Genomic DNA, 21,903 nt, shown 5'->3' with positions numbered 1-21,903 from the left:
TGGAGAGCTCCTCAGCATTTTTGGCCTGTTCTCTGAGTTGGGAGAAGGAACAATGAGAAATAGTGGAAAAGGAAGCAGAACTCTGCTGTGCAGGGTATTTAGAACAAAATGGACAAGGAAAGAAAAATAAGTACAGCAGAAAAGGTTGGGTAAGGAGAAGGTACAGTATTTGATTCTTATGAAATCCTCACAGTGAGAGGGACAATTTGGCAGAGGGGGTTTTACAGCCTCCAGAACTTCTGGTCCTTCTTTAATTACTTAGGCCCAACTTCCAGTACCTTTATTAGAGCAGCTCCTTCTCATTCCTGAGAAAAATTACTTGCTCACCATGATACAACAATCAGAAAGCCCTGGAACAACATTCAGCTGTATAAATTGGACTCTGATCCAGAAATTTTAATGACTGTAGCAGAAAAAAACCCTAAAAATATGTTCATTAAAAATAAAATTTGTTTTGTGCCTGCTAACTCAGTCTCTTTGCTCAACATATTTGTTATTTGACTGGATTTACATAACTTTTAAGTTCTATAGATTTATACTTATCTGTTTAACACTTTTTGTTCACCTTTCGTTTTTGCAGAGCCCTGTATTTTCCCTGACTCCACTGGAAAAAAGTGACATGGTCAAAACAGCAACAACAAAAAAATACCTGCCATTGATAATTGCCACACAGTTCTTTCAGTCAAGAAATATGCTGTACCATTTACTGCCTACTGAGATGCAATCAAAATTAAATGGGTGGAAATAACTCTGAAGCGGCAGCTTTAAGCTCTAGCATAGGAGAGCAGGGTCTTATTTTCATGACAACACAGAAAATGGCCTTCTGGGTCAAACTAATCATCCATTTCATGTCCACCAGTGGCAACAGGAAATGCTGTTCAAGGACAATTCATGATCCTGCTTGTCTGCAGTCCATCCCTCTCATATTCCTCTAGTCACCAGACTGAGGATACCAGTGAACACATTCCTGCCTCTTCCTTTTAGCATCTCTATGGACCTGCTGCCCTGGAAGTTGTCTGCTTTTGCCTTTTTTAACTTGCTGGTACTGTGTGTCTCCTGCAGCCTCCTGTAACAGCATATGCCAGAGGGCAGAACAGGTTGTGACCTGTGATATTAAAAAAGGACTCTTTTTGCAGGTTTTAAACTTCTTTCCAACCAGTTTCTGTGAGTGCCCATAGGACACCGCAGGACTTGGCAAACAACAATTCGGTATTTGCTTTACTCGCTCCTTTATGATTTTATAAACCTTGATCATATCCCACTCAGCCTGGGGAGGGCTAAGATCATGAATAGTCCCAGCCTTTTCTGATTCAATGTAAAGGCAGCTGCTCTATCCCTTTAACCATATCAGTTCCTTTTCTCTGCATTTGCTCTAATTTCCCTTCTTAAAATGTGGAAATAGGATTGCACAGTATTCAAAATATGGATGCATATATATGGTCTTACATTTTCTGGTTTGTTCTCACCATCCTTTCTGAGAACACCCAAGATTTTGTTGGCATTTTTGGCGGCTGCTGCATTTTGAGTAGATGAGTTCAGAAACGTCCAGGTCTTTTTCCTGACCTTCAGCTGTCAGTTTTCAGTTCAGCACTGTGTCAGCATAGCTTAGATTATTCTCCCTAGATGCACTATATATCTACACAGGAACCCATATGCCACTTATTACTGCACTCGCTCAGCTCTGTATTGCCTTTCTAGGTCTCCTTAGTACATGTGTTTGCGTGTGTGTCTCATTTGGCTCCCTTAAGGAATTCAGTATCATCTGCAAATGGAGGCATGTTTCTGTACCCCTTCCTTCTGCAGGTCATTCAGGAAGATCTTAAATAAAACTCATTCCGTAATATACTCTACTGCTTACTCTTCTTTATCCTGAAAAGTGGCAATGAATCCCTTCACTCCCTACCCTGTGGGCAGCTTTCAATTCATATAAGCATCAGTCCATGGTAACTTCTTTTCTTCTACAGAATTCTGTTAGGCATCTTGTCAAGGTTTTGTTGAAAACCTGAGCAAAATATATCTTTGATATATAGATAACGTGTGCAAGTTCAGAAAGCTGGTGAGGCAGGATTTCCCCTCGCTTTACTTAGTCCAGTGAAGGCCACCACTTGTATACGGAAATGGTAGTAAATCCTATGCGAATCTGAGTGTTGGCTGCCAGAAGCTGATTCTGAGCAATGAGAAGGTGAGAGGGGTGGCTCCTTTCTATATTGACTCAATCCTTTGCGTATCTACCTAGGGTGGAAAAGCTTAAACCAAAACAGCCTGAAGGAAGGGATGTTACAGAATCTGCAATAAAGCAAAACAGATTTGGATATATCAGAATAAAGTCCAGTGCCTGCAGAAGCCTTCTCAGTCTGGAAATCTTGTTCACTACAGCCTGCAGGCTAGCTAGTAAAGAGCTCCAATTTTGAACAATGGTCACAAGATCAGTATCATAGTTTCCAAAACAGCAGGTAAGTTTGGAGTGGATAAACTCTGTCTCCTGCCTGTGATTATCTGAAAAGCAGAAGGCACAAAGGCTTGCTCCGCAGAGCTTCTGGACTGGCCCCTTTACAGCTATTTCTGCAATCCCAGGTAATGGATCCTCATACATTTAGTGTCACTAGTCTATTTTTGACTATTTTCCTGCAGGAGACAAAGCCATTGTCAAAAGCAGACAGTGAGGCAGCCAGAGGCTGTTGTCAGCCATGAAGGTGAGTCTGGATCTCGACACTTTTCCCCCCAGACTGAGCACCTTTTTTAAGCCGTGGAGCCTGCAGTAAAGTGCTACATAACACTGAAGTCAAGTCCTTCCTCCTTAAAACAAATGAGGGTAGCAGAATCCAAGCCCTGACTTTAAATTGGCCTTTCTTGCACCACCATACTAATACTTTCTAAAGTATAAGACATGTATATGGTAAAAAATTTTGGGGAAAAAATATGGATTAGATCTGGAACCAATTAATCGTTCAATAGTCCAGTGTAGGACTGGCAGATTTCTTTGTACAGCACCAGAATTTTCTGGGCTAAGCTCACTTAGGTTTAAAAAAAATGGTAATAAACTGAAGTGTGTGTGAAGCTCTCACTCACCTGATTTTTAAGCTTGTGCATTTTTTCTCCCCTTCATGAAGCTTGGTATTATTTATTAACTTCACGATACATTGAAGGTTTTACTAACATAAACCCTCTTCAGTATAAATGGATATCTTTCACAAACAGGCACAATGCAGATTCTTGTTCTTGTTTATAAGATTCAGATTCTTGTTTATAAGATTCAGATTCTTGTTTATAAATTAAAAGTGATATTTGACATGGGAATTATTTCGAAATAATGTTTGATATTGTAGTACTATATCCCTGCAATCATATTTGCAAATGTGTGCTGTAGCATTACTGCGCTGTTCTACTGAGTTTATCAGGAAAAAGTCAGAGAACTGAGTGTGTCCTATAATATTTTTCATAACTAGAAGTCTTCTTTCTACTATGCTGTGCAAAAGTTCACAGAGAAGTATAGCCAACAAAGGGAATATTTTTCAGTAGAAAATATTAGCACTTTATTACAATATTGCAATAGTAAAACTATTGCAGACTTCCTGAACAAACTAAATTTTACACCTCCAAATAAAGGTGCAGGAGATGCACATGCCTACTGCATTTGGTAACAAGGTGTACTGTGAGCTGTGAGCCACTCCTGCCACAAGAGGTTGAAGCCATGACTTATTTTGCCTAAAGAGAAGTTTGAACGTGCTAATGCACCTTTGTCTTCAAGCTCATTGATTTGCTGCCCTGAAATGCAAAGGATCTCTGCAAAAGAATATTTGATGCTCAGTATTCTTTCCAAAAGGAACATGTTTTCGCTGCAGTAAAGGTAAAGAGGAGATATATAAGGGTATATGTATGTTAGGAAATTTCAGGATTTCTATGAGAAACAGATTTCAGGTTGGTAGCTCCTGAAGGCAGCCTACACCAACTGGCTTCACTATGTAGAAGTCCTGTTCTGCCCTGTTCAAACCTGGTATCAATTTTACCTGTTTTCAGTGGGAACAGAATAAAACTTTTCATTCCTGTGTCTTCTTAGGAGCTGAGGTTTGCTTAGCAGCTCTTGACATTTCAAGGAGAAAGCTGTAGGCCTTATGCTTCCAAGAAGAAGGTACTCAGATGACTCAAAAAGAGCAAGTAAATGGTTTGCAGGGGAGAGTTAAGGTGTTCTGAACTGCTGATTTTTCTGTAATTTTAGAGTATATAACCACAAAATGGCTTGACAATATGGCATAGAAGTTCCCAACAGCAGCTCCCACTTATTCTTGGACTTGTGCAGAGGTCAGGCAGATTCATGCTTAATTTTAACCTCATAATACTTTATTTTTATGCTACGTTTTGTGCATCCTTCATAGTTTGACTTGTGTTTGTAAGATTTGAGGGAATGAAGTCAGGTACTGAAGTAATCGGTTCTGGGGAAAAACAACCTGTTGATATACAGAACTGACTGCTTTTTTTCACATGGGGATGTTCTGCTCAGGTGCTGAGTGGTCAGAAATAATAATTACCTGAGAAGCTATCAAGTGCAAACCTCTGCCAGAGTACAAATAATTTAAAACTGTGAGGTTAGGATTTTCAGTGGTGGCTGAGAATACAACTACCCTGTTCCTGGTAGGTTTAAGGGAAAGCTAATTTCCTTCAGAAACCTCGGTTTAACTAGGTTAGGGTGTAAAGGTCATGCTGATACTTAGCTACACAGTATAAGATAAAATGTTCTGGACTGTTTGGAAAAAAAGATTAAGTTTTGTTCAATGCCTCTGCCTTTTGTCTCTGACAAGGCAAATCAGTTAAACAATTGATTTTTTAATAGGTATGATTACTTTAAAATGTCATAAGGTGGTAGAAAATCTACCAGAAATTACTCAAGAATTTATCTTAATTCCTGCTAATGATATTCACTACTTTCCCACTAAGTAGGACAGATATATTTGCACTATAAAGAACAGGACCGTAATGTTAAAAAAATGCAAAATTACATGGCAATTCATCTTTGCTGAGGGGAAAAATGAGGTGGTAAAGAAGCAATGTGCCAAATTTTGTTCTCAAGTTTTGTAGTGAAGCAAAGACAAAGACAAAGAAGGTCTCTCTTCTTCTCACACACAGACATTAACACCATTTTCTTCTTTTCTGATGGTGAACAAAACCGGCTATTAGAAGAGAGAAGAGTGCATCTGACATCCCCAGGGGGGAGACCAATAGCAGAAAAAGGTATGTGCAGAAGCTTGTTGGTAGGATGATGCTGAGAAAAAGGTGATCGGAATGAAAGAAGGTAGAAATGGATGGGAGTGTCCTAACTGGCAGGAATCAATGGTGGAGGAAAGCTAGAATCACAGGGAAGACTTTGGAATAAAAGGGGAGGGCAAACTGATGAGAACCACAAACTAGATTTTTTGAACATAATAGAAAAGCCAAGGTTAGACAAGATGTGTGCAGCAGAGTGGTCTCTAGCCACTTGACGAAACTGTGCTGCAGAACCTGTAGAGAAATCTGCTTTTCCAGAATCTCCTCACTAGAAGCTGTTGATGTGTGGTATTAACTTCAGGTAATGGCAGATCAATCTAAACCTGCCATCATCTACACTGTTCGATAAAAAATGAGAGAGCTGTGCGAAAGTTCAAAATTTCCAACATGACAAGAACTTATACTGAGGTCAGTATGGGTTTACAGATGAAAATAACTAATTCTGTCCCATGTTTGACAGTATTTGTCTTATTGTATAGATATGTTGTTCTGGAACACAGTAAATGATAATTAGGAGAAATGTAGTTTGTATCAGGAACTTTTCTGGATAAGCTATTTTGGCTAGTTTCCTGTGCAGATAAGCCCCCCACAAGTCTTTGTGCACAACAAGGAGATTACTACACATAGATTTTGTAAAGACAAATTCAATAAAATCTGCAAAGCATTAAGGCCCAAATCCTGTATAATTTGTGTACCTGAAATCAATGGACACTAGGGGTTTAAAGGTCTCTGAGGGGAACAACTACTTGTACACTGGATTCCAGTCCAGATACTGATGGTGAGAAAATTTACTCACACATCACCACAGATGGAATTCCTTTCACTGAGGTTTAGGTACCCATAGTTTACAAAGGACTAGTTGCCAAGATCCCCGCTATAGTCAGAGAAGGTTTTGTAAACAGTTGATGGTGTTTAGGATGCAATTCGTTTGACAAAACATAAGCATCTGTTTCAGGAGGGGATGAACCAGGTTTTAAGCCCCTCTGGTTAGAGTAAGCAGCTCTCTCCTGACTACAAAGGAAGTCTAGGATAGCTAGCTCAGATGCAAACGCCTCTGCCATAGACTGCCACACACAGCCTCTTGAGATGTATTTACATTTCTATGGGGGTTCATATATTTCTTACCATTCCCCAGGACCCTGAGATGATCGTTCTGCAGCTCGTAGGGCAGGGAGGTTCTGCAGCTGGACCTTCCCAGCTCCAACCTGCAAAAGCAGTGCTGCAGGAAAAGCTTCTTGCCGAAGGAAGGCTGTGCCAGTCAGACGTGCTGGGTGAAGGGATTAGATCTTCAGGGAATGGTTGCAGAATTTCACTGGAGCACGAAGAGGCTTTCAGCTGACCTGGAATAAGTGGGAGCTGACACATTCCTTTGTGCCGAAGCCGGGCGGTGTGGATAAGCTGTGTGCACAGATGGTGCTCTGGCTGCCGATCTCGTAGCTGTGTGCAATCACAGAACAGTTATCCTTCCAAACGTGCCAAACCTCTACCCACTTTTTTCCCAAGCCTCTTCCCATTCCCTCTCCTCCACCCTAAAATATCCCTAGCAATTACAATGCCATCAATCTCTGCAAAATGTGGGTGTGAATCAAGGGCAATTAACAAAGGAAAACCAAGAGTTCATTTAGAAAACTGCCAATTCGATTCTGAGTGGGAGGCAGACTCTTTGTAAAAGTATCAGAGCACTTTTTCAACCCTGTGAAGCTAGGCTGACAGGCTTAACTTGTTCATAAACAGCGCCGTCAGTCAAAAATGAGACTATACTTGTAGATGTTGCACTTGTAATGGGAAGTATCCTGTTCGTTTGTCGGCAAGGAAGAAGATGGAGCAGTTGAAACTTTTTAGCGTTTCTGGATGTTAGCATGTATTCATATGATTACAGTTTGAGAAAAGGACTTTACAGGTTTGCTGCATTTAGCCTAGAACTGGTGTCCTTCAGAAGTTCTGAGACTGTGACAGAGTGCACAAAAGAAACTGTAAGGACTTAATTTTTAAAATTACTCAAAATGATAATAGGTATGGAAAATGTTCCTTTTTCACTTCTTCAGCAATTGAAGTGATTTCTCAAGGACAAAAAGTGCTTACAGATGAAATCCATTAATTTAATGCCATGCATTGTTATCAAATGGCATAATTCCATAAAATGACACACAGAGGTACAGAATTACTCTGAATGAAATCCATTAATTTAATGCCATGCATTGTTATCAAATGGCATAATTCTATAAAATGACACACGGAGGTACAGAATGACTCTGGATGAAGCCAGTGAGTGGTTTAGCCCAGCTTGCAAATTCTGTGTAAATGTGAAAAAAATGAACTGAAATAATGTGCTGAAAACTTATGAGAATTAATCCAGTTTCAACATGTGGGAAAGATACTTGAGTCTTAGTGATTATGTCACTGTGTCATGAATTGCAAGTGAAAAAAACAATTTCTTTATGTCAGATGACACAGTTTCATAAATTACTGGAAACTGGGTTTAATTGCATCTTTCATTTACGCTCACAATGAATATGATGTGCTTTACATGCCATTACATATCAGATGGCATTATCAGAAGGGCTGTCTTCATTCAGGTATGCCATTATTCAACAAAATAATTTAATTTGTGATAAGTTACCCATCAACATCCATATTGATTAATCCAAGCATCTCTTCAGGACCTGGATGCCAACCACACCAACAGTCATCTGCATCTTAATGTAGGCTGGCTGAGCAAGGGTTGAAAGATAACACATTTCCTTGAGCTTAAGAGCAAACTGAGAAAGTTCTTTTCTCATGAAAAGAGTAATAAATTTTAACAAAAACCCACTCCTTTATGGAATTTTTGAAAAATAAGCTCATTAAAATATATTTCTGAGTAATGCATAGTCAGCTGCATGCTCTATGCACTACATGGAGAAGAAAATGTATGTAAACTTTATGATCAGTTTTCTACATTCTAAGAAATGTGACTTGGAAAGGGGGGAACACCTGTAAGAATATTTTTTGCCTTTCCAGCTTAGTTCTGTTTGTCCCAAGGACAATTCGTTCAACACATCCGCTGTTGACGTGTTGCTGATTTCATCAGCAAGTCAAAACTAAGCTTGAAGACCATCTGATTAAGCTTTTTGAACACACATAACTTTTCAGAATCATTACAAGAATAATTTTTAGGCACAGCAAAGGGTGAGTGGCATTGCTGCTTGTAACAGCCAAGGATTTCCAGAATTAGAACTAACTGACGTACAAGCAAGTGTAAAGCAAGCAGATACCGTTGGCTCACTTTGGAAACCATTTAGAGATATATTGCTTTCCCAGCTACCGGAAACTGAGGACTGAAGTGCGTACGATATTCAAGCTCTCAGCTATATGTGAGAATCTATTTTCAATGATGAATGCACTAAAAATAAGCAGAGTATGCTTGTCTCAGGAACATCTAAAAACTCTTTTTCTAAAGAAGTGGCAAAAACTGGTTGTATACCAAACTTTCAATACCTTCATGAAGTGTCAACTTCCACATTACATTTTGGAGTTTACAGAAATATCTTTGTTTAAAAAGAAATGGAATTAAGAAGAAACAGGTTTTCATTAGTTTGAAGACAAAACTGTCCAAAATGCAAGCAACAAAAAAATAGAGTAAAATAGTTTATTCCTTGTATTTTTAAGTCCAAATAGATGTTTGGTCATCCTCTTTGAATTCCAGATGACAGAAAGATCTTAATAAATGTTGAGTAGTTTTGGTTGAGGTCTAGTAATGAAAAGACAAATTCAAGTTAGCAACTTGAAGTTGGTTCTGACACATATCTACCAATTTCTTACATTCCCCACTGGCGTGTATTTATCCCCTTAGTCATCTAAGGGAGATTGATTACAGTTGTTTATGCATAAGCCTGTTTCTTATTACTGCATGTGAAAAAGAGAGAATTGAACCTGTGAGACTGAATCTAAACTGAAAGGAAGTGAATGAAAATGACAGTCTATAAATGCATTCAAAAATGTTCACAGGTCTATATAAGTAGAGAATGCATTCTTTAGCTACTTAAACACTTTTTTTTCTGGCATTTTAAGCAAGAAAAATCTTTGTTCTCTATAATTTTATACCATATGATCTCTGCGTTGGCACCACATAAAAGATTCAGGATAGATATTCTCTCTCTAGGTCATCTTTTCAGGTATTACTGTTTTTCTTTCCATTTTATTTTAAAGGACTGTCCATGTCCTTTAAAATGCTCCATTCCCTAGAACCTGACTCACTCCAGGAAAATCTGCATGATTAAGGACTGGCAGAGTTTGGGCCAAATGAGTGGCATTGCAGCACAGCACTGCTTTTAAAGATCAGTGCTCAGAGGGCAGTGGTTTCTTTACATTCATTCCAGTAAATGAAACAAGGAGAACTGTATCTGGAGACAGGATGGAAGAGCTGCTGCCTCTCCTGCCTTGCTGATATTCATTGAGCCTTATTTGCCAGTCCAGCAAATCTGATGTTGGCCAATTTACGGATGAAGACTGACAACTCTTTCCTAGTTCTCTGACTGAAACAGAAGTCATTACTGCTTTGGGACTGGGTACTACTTGCAGACCTTTCTTTTGCTTCTGAGAATTGGTAAACTTCTGAGGAGCAGGCAGAAATGCTTATTATTTCCTCTGAAAAAAACTATGTTACACAGAATCTGACAAGACAATTTTCTAACCGTAAAGAGTTAAACAGATACTGCCAGAAGTAAGCTATGTATATCAAATTTCTTACATCCTGCCATACTTCCATAAGCGTGATTTACAGCAGAAACAACATAAGTCCAACAGGTATTTTTTTTTTAAGATGTTAAGCTAGACTATCTGTATTTCACCTTAGTACATATATATATTCACAGCCAAAGCTGATGTATAGGCTTGCCTTAAATAGGAAGCTGGGATTTAAAGTTCATGTAGCTCATTTATTTAGTGCAAGCCAACTTACACAGTCTAATATACAGTCTGTATCAAGACACAGCCAAGAGTGTAGCCAGCAGGTTCAGAAGTGACTATTCCCCTCTATTTACCAGTTCTGAGACCACATCTGAAACACCGGCTCCAGTCTGGGGCTCCTAGTGCTAGAAAGATATTGACAACAAAGAGCCACCAAGATGATCAAGGATAGACCACATAACATTCAAGGTGGGGCTGAGGGAACTGAGTATATTCAGGCTTAAAGAAGCCAAGGCTAAAGAGAAATCCAACCACTGCCCACAACTACCAGGAGGAGCACAGGGCTAGGGCAAGAGGCATTTGGTAGAAGCTGGAACATGGGAAACTCTCTTGCTACAACCCCTGGATGGGCTGCCCAGTGAGGGCAGTATCTCTTACTTTGGAGATACTCAGAACTCTCCCAAAGACACAGTATAAGGCAACCTGCTGCATCCAGACCTGCTTTGATCTTAAGGCTGGATGAGAAGACCTCTGGAAGTTCCATCCAACCTATATGGTTCTGTAATTCCATGACTCATGGTTTGTCATGGTTTACAGGATGGAAACTTCAGTGAACATAAAGAAAAGTATCCGCAGTTGCTTTGGAGGTCATCAGCCAGCAGCACATTTCATGTTGAATAGCCCATTTACTACTTGACTCCTGCCATTGATGTTAGTGTATCTATGGGCTTTTGTTCAAGGTGGAGTTTATGAGGTCCTTAAATTCCACTCTTTTATGAGCAATAAAACATGCTGTTGTTTATTGGAAATGCATTTCCATTAAGCATTTCAGTTGTGCCTGGACACAGAATCACTTTGTAAAAGGAAATAACAGCTTCTCACTTGCATGGGAAGCCAACCTTCACTGTCTTAACACCTTCTAGGAACTTGTACGACTTCTTGACTTTCTCTGGGAGCTTGGAAGCAAAAGTAAACAACAGCCTTTCCTTAGCTGTGGGATCCTGAGGGGGACAGATTGTAAATATCTGTAGTGTTTCACTACACTCTCCAAGACATTAGGAGGAGCAAAAATACATGTTAAGCTAGAACGAGTATGCGGAGTAGCACACAACAGCAACAACACCTCTGAGACGTGTGAAATGCCACTGTTGACTACTTGTAAGAGGAGGGAAGAACTGCAGGCTGTTGCGGTTGTATTATCCATGTGCTCTAATTACTAAAACTCACGTCACGCATTTATGCCTGTTGGTAGACCAAAAACTAAATCCTACAATTAAATTGGCTCGGGAAATGAACTAAGCAGGGCTAGCAGAATTACAACTGTTGGCTCTTTATTTAGTCATCAGAGGAGCCTATTTCGCAACCAGCGAGGAGCATCCCTAGCGTTACAGGTGTCGCCTCCTGACCGAGCGGTAGCCGACGCTTCATCATAGCGCGGCCCGGAGCCTCCTTTCCGCGCTCCCAGAGCCCAGCGGGCGGAGCCGCGTCCCGCCCGCCCAACCCGCACCGGCGGCTGCGGCTCCGGCCCCACCGCCGAGCCCGAGCCCTTCCCCGGGCGGCGGGGTCGGGCCGCCCTGTCCCGCCCCACTGCCGGAGGGGGCCGCCGCCGCCGCTTCCAAACTTTCGACCGGCCGTACCGTGCCGTGCCGCTGCCCCATCGCCAGGGAGGAGAGAGCCGCCCCGGTGAGTGTGCGAGAGGCGGGCGGCGGAGGAGGTATGGAGGGACCCGTGTTGAGCCGTACCGCGCACTGGGAGGCGGGAGCAGCCGCCCCACCGCGGGAAGACGGGTGTCCGCTCACTGCCCTGCCCTGCCCTGCCCTGCCCTGGGAGACCGGCTCCTGTGGCAATGCCGGCGGTAGCCACGCTCGCTCGCCTCCCCGGGGCGGGAGGGAGGTGAGAATGGGAAGCAGGGCACCGGGAGCGCGGCCAGCGCGGAGCTCGGCGGGGTCCCCGCAGCGCCCGGCGGGCGGTGGGGTAGCGATGGGATTGTGGTGGTGGGGTGGTGCCTTCCCCCGGGCACGGCGCCGGGCAGCGGGAGGGCAGCGGCGGCACCCGGGAGGCACGCTTGCCCCCAGCTTCCCCTCGGGCAACCCCAAACCCATCCCCAGCGCCGGCACTGCGGTCCTGATGGGAATGCTGCTTGCTAATGTAATCACGTATTTCGCCCTTTCTGCTTACTTGCTCTCAGAACCGATGTAAATCCTCTAGGGGCCTTCCTCTGCCGAAAGTTAGATGCAATTTGATGCCTGCCCCTGAGGATCTGACTGTTGGGGGAAAAGAAAATTGAGAAAAAAGACCCCAATGCTGGGCAGTAGGCAAGGTGTGCAAATAAATGCTATCAGCTGTAGAGTTTATCCTCCAAAGAGCATAAAGGGTCCTGCCAAACACTCCCAGAGGTATCAAATGCCACCTCAGTTTTCCCTCCATGCTCTGAAAGCAGCTGATTCTTTACTCATTTAACTGGCCCTCTGACAATGTCAAACTTGTCCAATTTATTTAATCACTTACTGACACACCAGCTCATCTCTGCTTGAAACTCTGGTCATCCCTTCTCCCTTCCTCAGCTTTGTCTTACTGACAAGCCCAAAATCTTTCATCAGCCCAAACAGGGCAGTAACAAATAAAATGAAAGTGGCAGAACAAAAGACGACCTTCCTTAAAAGAAGGAGTTGGAAGTAGGAATCGATACAGAGGGACTAGTGGAACAGGTGAAAATATTTTGGGGAAGGAAGGGATACTACATTCTGTGGCTGAGCTACATCCTCCTGTCTGAATTTATGTCGAAGGAAAAAAACCGTGAAATTTGCCTTCCCTCTCACCCTTCTACTATAGTGTGTAAATATGACCTGCTCTAATTTTGCACTGGAAATATGAGATTTTGGAGCACCTCTCAGTCCTGGGACTTCACCAAATCTCTACTCTAGTAATATGTGCAAGCGGAATTCTTGGGTGTAGGTACAAGTGGAAGGAGTTCTGAACTTCTGTGTAGCCTTGGCTGTGCAAATTGTCGTGGCTGTCCTACATGTTTAACCTGGTGGACTAAAGGTATATTGATGAGGAATTCCTTCCTGCCACCCGTGCTTAGGCTCGTAGTCGATAGCTGATTATATTACTAAAATCTGCAAGGTAAGCTTATATGAACAGCTGGCACATCTCAGCTATGTATCTTGCAGTGTTTCACATCTCAGGCTTACACTATTAATTGTACAGTAAATGTAGGCCAAACAGTATAGCATAATTCTGACCAGTTTAGCTGGGAAAAAACACCTTTCAGTTCATGCAGTCAATCTGTTGCTTTTGCAAAAAGAGCTTGCACTGAGAAATTACTTGGGATATTTTCTGGGATGGAAGCAAACACAAAGGGCTCAGTTACCTGCTGGTAGACAACATTCCTTCCTCAATTAGGAAATCATACCTAAGGATATCACTCACAGATAATTAATGGGGCCAGAGGTAGGGATAAAAACCTACAATGAAGTGGATCTGATTTAAAAAAAAAAAAAAAAAGCCATGTGAAGCCAAAGGCATTAATAGCTAGACTGTCACTTTAGACAGACCTCAATTTGCGATGGATTGAGGTCTGTGCAACACCTCATTGCAAGAGAGTGACATTTCTCTACTCTTTCTTTCATTAGAGAATGTGTGAATGGGGAAGCAGAGTTAGTAACTACGTTTGCATTTCCCCTCAGTGCCAAACAATAGTGTTTTCTTGGCAAGCCCACTCAGTGGCAAATTCTTAGTCCTTTCTCAGGTCAAGCCAAAGAGTCCCCAGGTGCATGGTGCTCACTTAGCATGCCACCCATGGGCTGGGCAGTCTGCATGGGCACATGCACGTTTTACATAGGACTGAAGCCCAAGTCGGCAATTAACTGTAAAACATCCATATATCCATTCATGCCAGCTGAAGTCTTAGGGCAGCATAGAAGTTGGTTCAACCTGTGTAGAGAAGGCAACAAAATGTGATTGTGATGCTAGTGGTGAAATTATTACTGACATCAGCAGGGGAATGATTTGCTCTTCTTTATGGCTGCAGTCAGAAATGAAGCCTTGATTGGCAGCCTCCAAGGAGCTGTGTTTTCTTAAACATTACACAGGTAGGAAATATTATGTATAACTGAGTTTTAATTGTTTCTTGAGTTAATTTCAGCATGAATAGGTTACACAATCATTTCAGAGAGATGCTATTATTTCACTTCTTTTAAGGTGGTATTTTTGCTTGCCTTGTGGCACAAACTTCTCTAAAGAAAGTTTCTTAAAGAAAGATCTCAATAATTAGTTCTCTGGTATTAAGGAGGGGCATAAACCTATAAGAATTTAGTAACTATTTAAAGAAAATACTTTCCATTAAAGAGAAGCTGGAAAATTATTATGCTAATAACTGGATGGTGCCATTCCATGTAGAATTCCCATAGGTATTAATGGAAGTTTTGTGCTAAATCAGCAGTAGTTTAGGTAGTGGATTGTAAAAAAGGATATGCTGCCCAACAGGATCTTAATCCTTCTGCATTTACTTAGCCAAACTTTGTCTTTGAAATGCTTTTGAAATCTGTCCCACTTTCCAGCAGGAGTCATGCCTGAATAATATTACAGGATCAGGCTTCAAATGTAAGGGCAACAGAATTTAAATATATTAAGACAGATCTTCTCTTAATCCTGTGCTGGAGAACGTGGGTTAGAGGAGGAAAGAGCTGGAGCTTTATCTTGTTATTTCTTGTCTTAGTCACTGCGGACTGATTTCTCCACATGTTCTTGTACTCTTTTGTTGCCAGAGACAACTCTGTTGCTTAGACCAGGCTGCTGCAAAGATGGGGCCCCTGGAAGCAATAGGTGAAGAAAACCAGACAGATGAAATGAAAATGGAGCTCTTCACCAAGCTGTACTTGCCAAGACACACCACACCGCTCAATGAATTGGCTCTGGACCCTAAACCAGAGCTGAAGGACAGCACAACACTAGTTGAAGTGCAGATAATCCTCATCTTTGCTTACTGCTCCATCATCCTGCTGGGGGTGATTGGAAACTCCCTCGTGATCCATGTGATCATCAAGTTCAAAAGCATGCGCACGGTGACTAACTTCTTCATTGCCAATCTGGCTGTGGCTGACCTGCTGGTGAATACATTGTGCCTGCCCTTTACTTTGGTTTACACGCTGTTGGGTGAATGGAAACTGGGCCCGGTCTTGTGCCACCTGGTGCCTTATGCCCAGGCTCTTGCTGTGCATGTGTCTACTGTCACTTTGACTGTGATCGCTTTGGATCGGCACCGCTGCATCGTCTACCACTTGGAAAGCAAAATCTCTAAGCAGATCAGCTTCCTGATTATAGGAGTTGCCTGGGCAGTCAGTGCCCTGTTGGCAAGTCCCTTGGCCATCTTCCGTGAGTACTCATTGATTGAGATCATTCCTGACTTCAAGATTGTGGTCTGCTCTGAGAAGTGGCCAGGAGAGGGGCAGCTCAACTACGGCACCATCTACAGCATCTCCATGCTCCTGATCCAGTATGTGCTGCCGCTGGCAGTCATCTCCTATGCCTACACCCGTATTTGGACCAAGTTGAGGAACCATGTGAGTCCTGGGGCAGCGAATGACCACTACCACCACCGGCGGCAGAAAACCACCAAGATGCTGGTGTGCGTGGTTGTGGTGTTTGCTGTCTGCTGGCTGCCGTTTCACACCTTCCAGCTAGTCAGTGACATTGACAGTCAGGTGTTAGACCTGAAAGAGTACAAACTGATCTACACAGTGTTTCACGTGATTGCCATGTGCTCGACATTTGCTAATCCCCTTCTCTATGGCTGGATGAATAACAACTACAGGACGGCCTTCCTCACGGCCTTCCAGTGCGAACAGCGGCTGGACTCCATCCACCCCGAAGTGTCGGCAGCTTTCAAAGCCAGGAAGAAACTAGAAGCAAAGAGGATTCAATTCCCTGGAGACTCTTTCACACAACCTACCAATGTCTAAGGTGTCTGACTTTAAAGAAGGAATGAATATGTTGTGGACAAAGGGATGAATCCATTTCGACACATGCATTTTTAATGCATACTTTTATTTGTAAATGGTGAAAGAAAAGTAGCAGGAAAGTCAAGGCATGTGATATGATTTGAGGGGAGTTGATCAGCATGAAGAGTATGGAACTATACAACTGCAAGTAAATAAAAGGGAGAGACTTTGTGGTTGTCTCTAACAATGTTAGACATACTCCCATCCCTCCCAATCCTTCTGGCAAGTCTAAATGACAAAGGCAGGGTTTGCTGGTTTGGCTATATGAAGGCAAATGGCTGATTTGTGACACAGGAATACTGATGGTGGGAGCAGGTAATTTTTATATTGGATATGGAAGTTGGGGAGAGCAGAAGCCTGCCAGGAGAATGAAGCCTATCTGTGGGGAATGGGCTGTGCTGGCTAAAGCTCAAACTTTTCAGACCCCTTCTCTCCCACAGGCATCTTTTGCAAAGGTAGGGAATTATGAAGAGAAATGTCACTGGTTTTTGACTTTGTCTTACTGAAGTACTTCAGAGTGTTTGAAATAGATTAGAGGGAAAAAAAAGAGGAAAAAAACCCCACAAAAACAAACACCCAAACAACAGATTAATTGTGAAGGAAGGTCAAGTTACTACCTAAAATGAAATGTGGATTTTGGCCAATCAAATGGGGGTAAAAAGTAATTCCTTAAGAATTGGCTGTGGCTATGCTGCTGAGAAAATCATGAGCCTGCGACCTGATCAGTGATTCCCTGCAGATCCCTACCTTTCATTCTGTGCTAGACACAGCTCAAATGCAATGCTTTAAAGTGGCATTTGAGGGCAGGGGATGCAGGCTCAGGTCTTCTGTGAGCGCTTCCGAAACTGCCAATATTTTCATTTTCAAGACCTGCTTAAATGTCTAAGGCATTACTAACTCCACAGGCTTTGAATTGTTGCCGCTTTCTCCCTGGATAATAAAACAGCAGATAATTTTGATCCTCTGGAAAGGCTGCTTGATGGTACAGTGCTTTTCGTTATTGTGATTTTATGTCATACACTTGTCTTGGGGCTTTTTCCATCTTTAGCCTTTGTATAACTAAGAACATCTGAGTGACTGTAATCTAATAAAGTATGCTAGGTTTATGTGATAACTTATCAGTTATTCTGCATGCTGTAGTTAATAGTTAAATTCCTTTTTTTCTCAGGTATAAAATTTTAATGTTTACTGTGTCGTACACAGCAATGTTCAACTCTTCTGTGTCTTTGTTTAGCCTCCTTGAACTCATTAAAGAGATGAAGAAAATTTCAACCCCTGTTTATTCCAAGCTGCCCTGTGGCTTATCTATAATAAAAATAAGCGTAATGCTTTCACGTGGTATTTCTTTCCAGTTACATTTCAGCTGCCTCATTTTTTTTTTCCTCAGTTTTTTGTTGTTCCTGAATTCATTGTGTCCTCTCTTACAAATTAAAACCTAACAAAACTCCATTACTGAAACGTTAGCAATGAAATGGATGGTATCAGATCTTTATCAAGTGGAAGAAATTATCTTTGTGTATGCAGTGTTTGGCACCATCCACTAAATAGCCGTGAAATCATTTGGACTTTGGTTTTCATGAACAGAAAGGGTGGTCTAGAGAATTAGCTAGTGTTTACTCAAGCAGGAGAAAGTATCCATCATTCTTAAACAGTTTTACAAAAATATATTCATTCTCAACCATGTTGAGAACATGATATTGTCCACAAGTTATTTTTATCTGAGTATTAATAATATCCAAAATGTAAGCTCAAAACTGTTATGGGTGAGGAAGGATTATAGAAGCGTGCAATTATTATGGACATCAATCATATGTATCAGTTACAGTTCACTCTGAACCCTTCATCTAAAGTATTGTTGCTGCAAATAGCTTCCTTTATTTAAAAAGCAAATGGTTTAAAAGTTCTGTTTCAACCCTTCTAAGCCTGTTAAAGTGTGGTATATAGACAGTTTTGAAGTAACCATGACAGTGTATGCTAAAGCTACGATTTCTGGGCTAATACTCCATAATTTTAAGTCTGCTTTGCATCTTCCTGCATAAAAGTGATTAATTACAAATTATCTTTCAGTCTATTTCATGGTATCTTTATTTTACTGCTTCCTGAGCTTTCTCTGCAGCCATCATGTTGAGCCAAGGCTGGTGCGCTAATTTGTTGCATTGCTTTCCTGTCTGCCATGTGGAGGTGGTGCCTGGGTCAGTGCCTGCTCCAGGGTCACGGACCTCTGCGCAGTGTCCCACTGCAGGATGTGGATTTTCCCATGGCCCTTTGAAGATGGAATGTAGAAGAGCCAGCATGCACAGCCTGTCACATAGCTTAGTTGCTCCTTGAGGCTTGGCTCTTGCCCAAACACAGCTATGCAATTTAGTACCCTTCAAGTTGTAGGAAAATTAGGCATTTTTTTACCAAAAGGAGTAAGGTAGCAACAGCTATCAGAGTTGCCCCAAACCCCAGCTGTCAGAAGGATGTGGAAACTCATGGTTTATCGCCATTTTTCCCTAAGGGAAAGAACCTATAAGCAGGCTTTAACCACTGGACTGAGAGTCTGCAGGGGAGCCTCTGCTTTGCCTGAAATAGGAACTGGAATCCAGATCTCTCCATTCACCTGTTAGTGCTTTAATTAGTCTTTTTTTAAAGCATTATATTCTTTTCCTGTTGAGTAGGTACAAGTTTTATACAAAGCCAAAGAACACCACCAGCAACACTCATTGAAGAATTTGCAAGTAAGCAGCAGGGCACCCAAAATGAAATGTCGTCACTGATTCAGGGCAAGAATTTCAATCAAAATGCGTCAGTTCCCAGGAGAGTGACCTAGCCAGCACACTGCAGCCTCTGCTGAGGTAGCAACATATGTCTTCTTAGAGCTGTTCTATTGTATATAAAATCATTAAACATTGAATATAATGATTTTATGGGCAGATTGTTACGACCTTTGCATGGTACTCAGCTTCTGGGCCAAGGATGTCAAAACAGATATAAATAGAATTTAAATTAGGGCCTCCCCCCCTCCTTTCTTTATGAGTACTTCTGCTGCGAAGATACTGCAGTACAGGCAGGAGGAGTGCAAGGGGAGTAGCACCATGCTAATCTCTGGGTGGGTCTTACATTGGGCTCTCATTTGGTGCTGGTTTATAAAAGGGAGAGCTATCTGCCACATAGATCTCCACGTAGAGCAGAAGACTATGACTGAGCATAAAGTGTATCATTGTGAATCTGAGAAAAAAAACAGATTTGAGGGCGTAAGCAATTAAAATAGAGGGACTAAGCAAGGGTAACAAATGGGTTTCGTATGCATTTCTATTTATATATACATTTTATGGCAGAGCTGTGCAAAGGCTGGGTTAAGTTTGTTGGAAATAATTGCCTGTTGGTATGACCATGTCTTGTATAAAATGTGTAATGGACACACATATATTGCTAAAATATTAATGTTATCTAACACTAAGAGTAATAACTGAATGGAAAATATTATCTGCGTTTCATCTGTCAGACCACAAAAAACCCACTGAATTCATGGATTAGTATAATCCATTTCCTTGCTTCATAGTCTCTAAACTCCCTCAGGGATTTTTCTTATATTAATCCGGATAATGACCTTAAGGGATGAATTTTGTCTTTGGATCCCTTATTTACCTGGTACCATCATTATAAATGCCACTCCACAATAAGGGACCTACTTTGTCCAAATAACAGGTTCTTTGCTCTAAGAAGCCAGGAGATGTATGTAAATCTACACAGGTTAGTGTTGCTGAGGAGCCATATTTTAAATACTGCAGTATAAATGCTTATTTGTGCAATCAATAGTGATTTTCACATCTCATCTTAATTTTTTAAAAAATATCAAATTAGAAGTTATTTTAAAAGAAAATTAATACAACAATAGTGAGGAAATCTGAAGCTGCTAAAACTGGAGAAGTAAGAAAGTCAGAGAATAAGTGCCTACTTCAAGAAGCAAGAAATAGAGAACAAGAACAGGGCTAGTCAGGATGTAATTGATTTATAGACTTTCCTTCTTCCCTTAGTCTGAGCAGTGAGACAAACGTGTTAAAATGAAGCCAGGGCAAATGAAGACACAGATCAATTGTATGCACAAAGGACAGTGTTGCCCGGGGAAACTGAGGAACTTCGAGGATAAATTCCCATGATCATTTCAGCCTTAAAATTCATATCACGTTCTCAAGCAAGTAAACCTGTGTCTGTACATTATTCCACCTAGAAGCAATATAGGTAAACAGCTCTGTACTGATAATGTACCAGAAGCAATGGATGTGTTATTAATTCTAGCCAGTACATGGGATGAATAATGCATACATACTCCTCATAAGCTCATTTCAGATGGGATATATGAAAAAATTGATGCTTGCATTAAAATCTTTCCCCTCAGACTTTACTGAGCTCCTCTGGAAGGAAGAGCGCTTCAAGCTATAAAACTTAAAAACTGTGGAATTACATATCTGATGATGGAGGCACAATTTAACTTAAAAAAATTATTACATTTTTTTGTTTTGCTGACACTGTATAAGAGAAACGAGCTGTTATTTGCCTCTTGGACCTGCAGTTGAATTTGCACAACTAGACTTTATATGAAACAGACTTTTATTTGTGTACTACTTCACAACTCTTGTAAGCTACTGACCCTGCTATGCAGGATATTTTCAACAGCAGAACTTATGCTTACACATCCATGAGGCCAAACTATTTCTATCCCTTCAAGGTTGCACAGAAAAACGGAAGTCAAGGGCAATTCTCCTATTTACTGGCATCCTCCAAAATTAGAGCTATTGGTACCCAACTGGATTTTAAAGTTTGTTGGAAGCACTGTGACTTTTAAATTTATTTAAGGTAACCAAGCTGGTGGAACAGCAGGCCTTGCCCTCATTGCATGTTGGCTCAGGACAAGCCCATCCTAGTGGAGCATGGCCACACTTACCAGCTGTTCTGAACTGAAATGAACCTGAAGACGGGAGCTGAGGTGCAGGCACCCTTCCCCAGCAGATTGTGAGGGTTGCTCCCAAAACTAGGCTGGGGAAATAGGAATCAGATTTTCAGCACTTTGAATCTCTGTTCATGCTGCTGAGAGGACAACACATGTCACATTTGGTGGTCTTTCATCCCAGTTACACACTGATGCGGATGACTCCACAGAGTGTAATTGTGCAAGTGCCACATGTGTGCTGCCTTTCAAGTTGAGCATAGTCCAACTTCTAGAGCTCAAAGACAGCTGATAGTATGTGTCACCCCTGTACTGAGGGCATGGAAACTGCATACCGGCACAAGGAGAGCTATGATAGCTGCAGGTCAGTTAGTTTTGGCTGATGACACTGTAGCCATGGCACAGTTCCTCTCAGGCTGGCTCATCCTGTGTGCCTTAGAGGTAGATTAAGGCTTGGTCTGGTATCTCCTGCTGCCTATAGAACTGACGTACCCCAGGGCACCAAAACCCAATACCCACTTCATAATAATATGGGAAGCAGTGAATTTCTTCCCTATGTCTCCATCAGTCATACTACTCATACTAGAACCAAACTGGCAGGGGCAATTGCTGGGAAGAATATTTTACACATAAGAAGTGATAGTGTTCTTGTACTGACAAAAACACTGGCTGACAAGCAATTGTGCCAAAATATAAATACTTTAAGACAGAGCTGGATGGAGTGGTGGTATGTGAGCCTGCAGCAGCACGACCCCTCCTCTGTCACCGCAGCATGAAGCAAATGCTGCTTTAGGCACTTCTGGTTGGTGGGGGGGCGAGGGGAGC

The 21,903-nt window shown here is 41.7% G+C and overlaps 2 protein-coding genes across 7 annotated transcripts in view; one reads left to right on the top strand and one right to left on the bottom strand.

The window, feature by feature from the left end:
• MAP9 (microtubule associated protein 9) overlaps window positions 1-21,903 on the bottom strand; it is a 155,762-nt gene that overhangs the window by 55,130 nt on the left and 78,729 nt on the right. For 2 of the 3 annotated variants that reach the window (XR_003992268.1, XR_003992267.1), the window contains exon 12: window positions 6,385-6,696. The gene's annotated coding sequence lies outside the window, so the exon portion shown is untranslated. Of the gene's footprint in view, window positions 1-6,103; window positions 6,697-21,903 lie in introns of those variants that run through there. The other variant, XM_030492206.1, reaches the window with a different exon arrangement.
• Window positions 11,268-17,503, top strand: NPY2R (neuropeptide Y receptor Y2). 4 transcript variants are annotated; one of them, XM_030492211.1, is made up of 2 exons: window positions 11,268-11,829; window positions 14,916-17,503. In XM_030492211.1, the coding sequence occupies exon 2, from the start codon at window positions 14,952-14,954 to the stop codon at window positions 16,107-16,109; it is 1,158 nt and encodes a 385-aa protein (XP_030348071.1). In that variant the 5' UTR covers window positions 11,268-11,829; window positions 14,916-14,951; the 3' UTR covers window positions 16,110-17,503. The 4 variants fall into 4 exon arrangements, with proteins under 4 accessions (XP_030348071.1, XP_030348072.1, XP_030348070.1 ...); XM_030492212.1 differs by having other exon boundaries at window positions 11,268-11,860; XM_030492210.1 differs by having other exon boundaries at window positions 11,268-12,039.

The sequence above is a fragment of the Strigops habroptila genome, chromosome 7 (genome assembly GCF_004027225.2).
Source record: "Strigops habroptila isolate Jane chromosome 7, bStrHab1.2.pri, whole genome shotgun sequence".
Classification (NCBI taxonomy): domain Eukaryota; kingdom Metazoa; phylum Chordata; class Aves; order Psittaciformes; family Psittacidae; genus Strigops; species Strigops habroptila.
The sequence above is the reverse complement of the archived record's forward strand: the minus strand, read 5'-3'. Positions and strand labels throughout refer to the sequence as shown.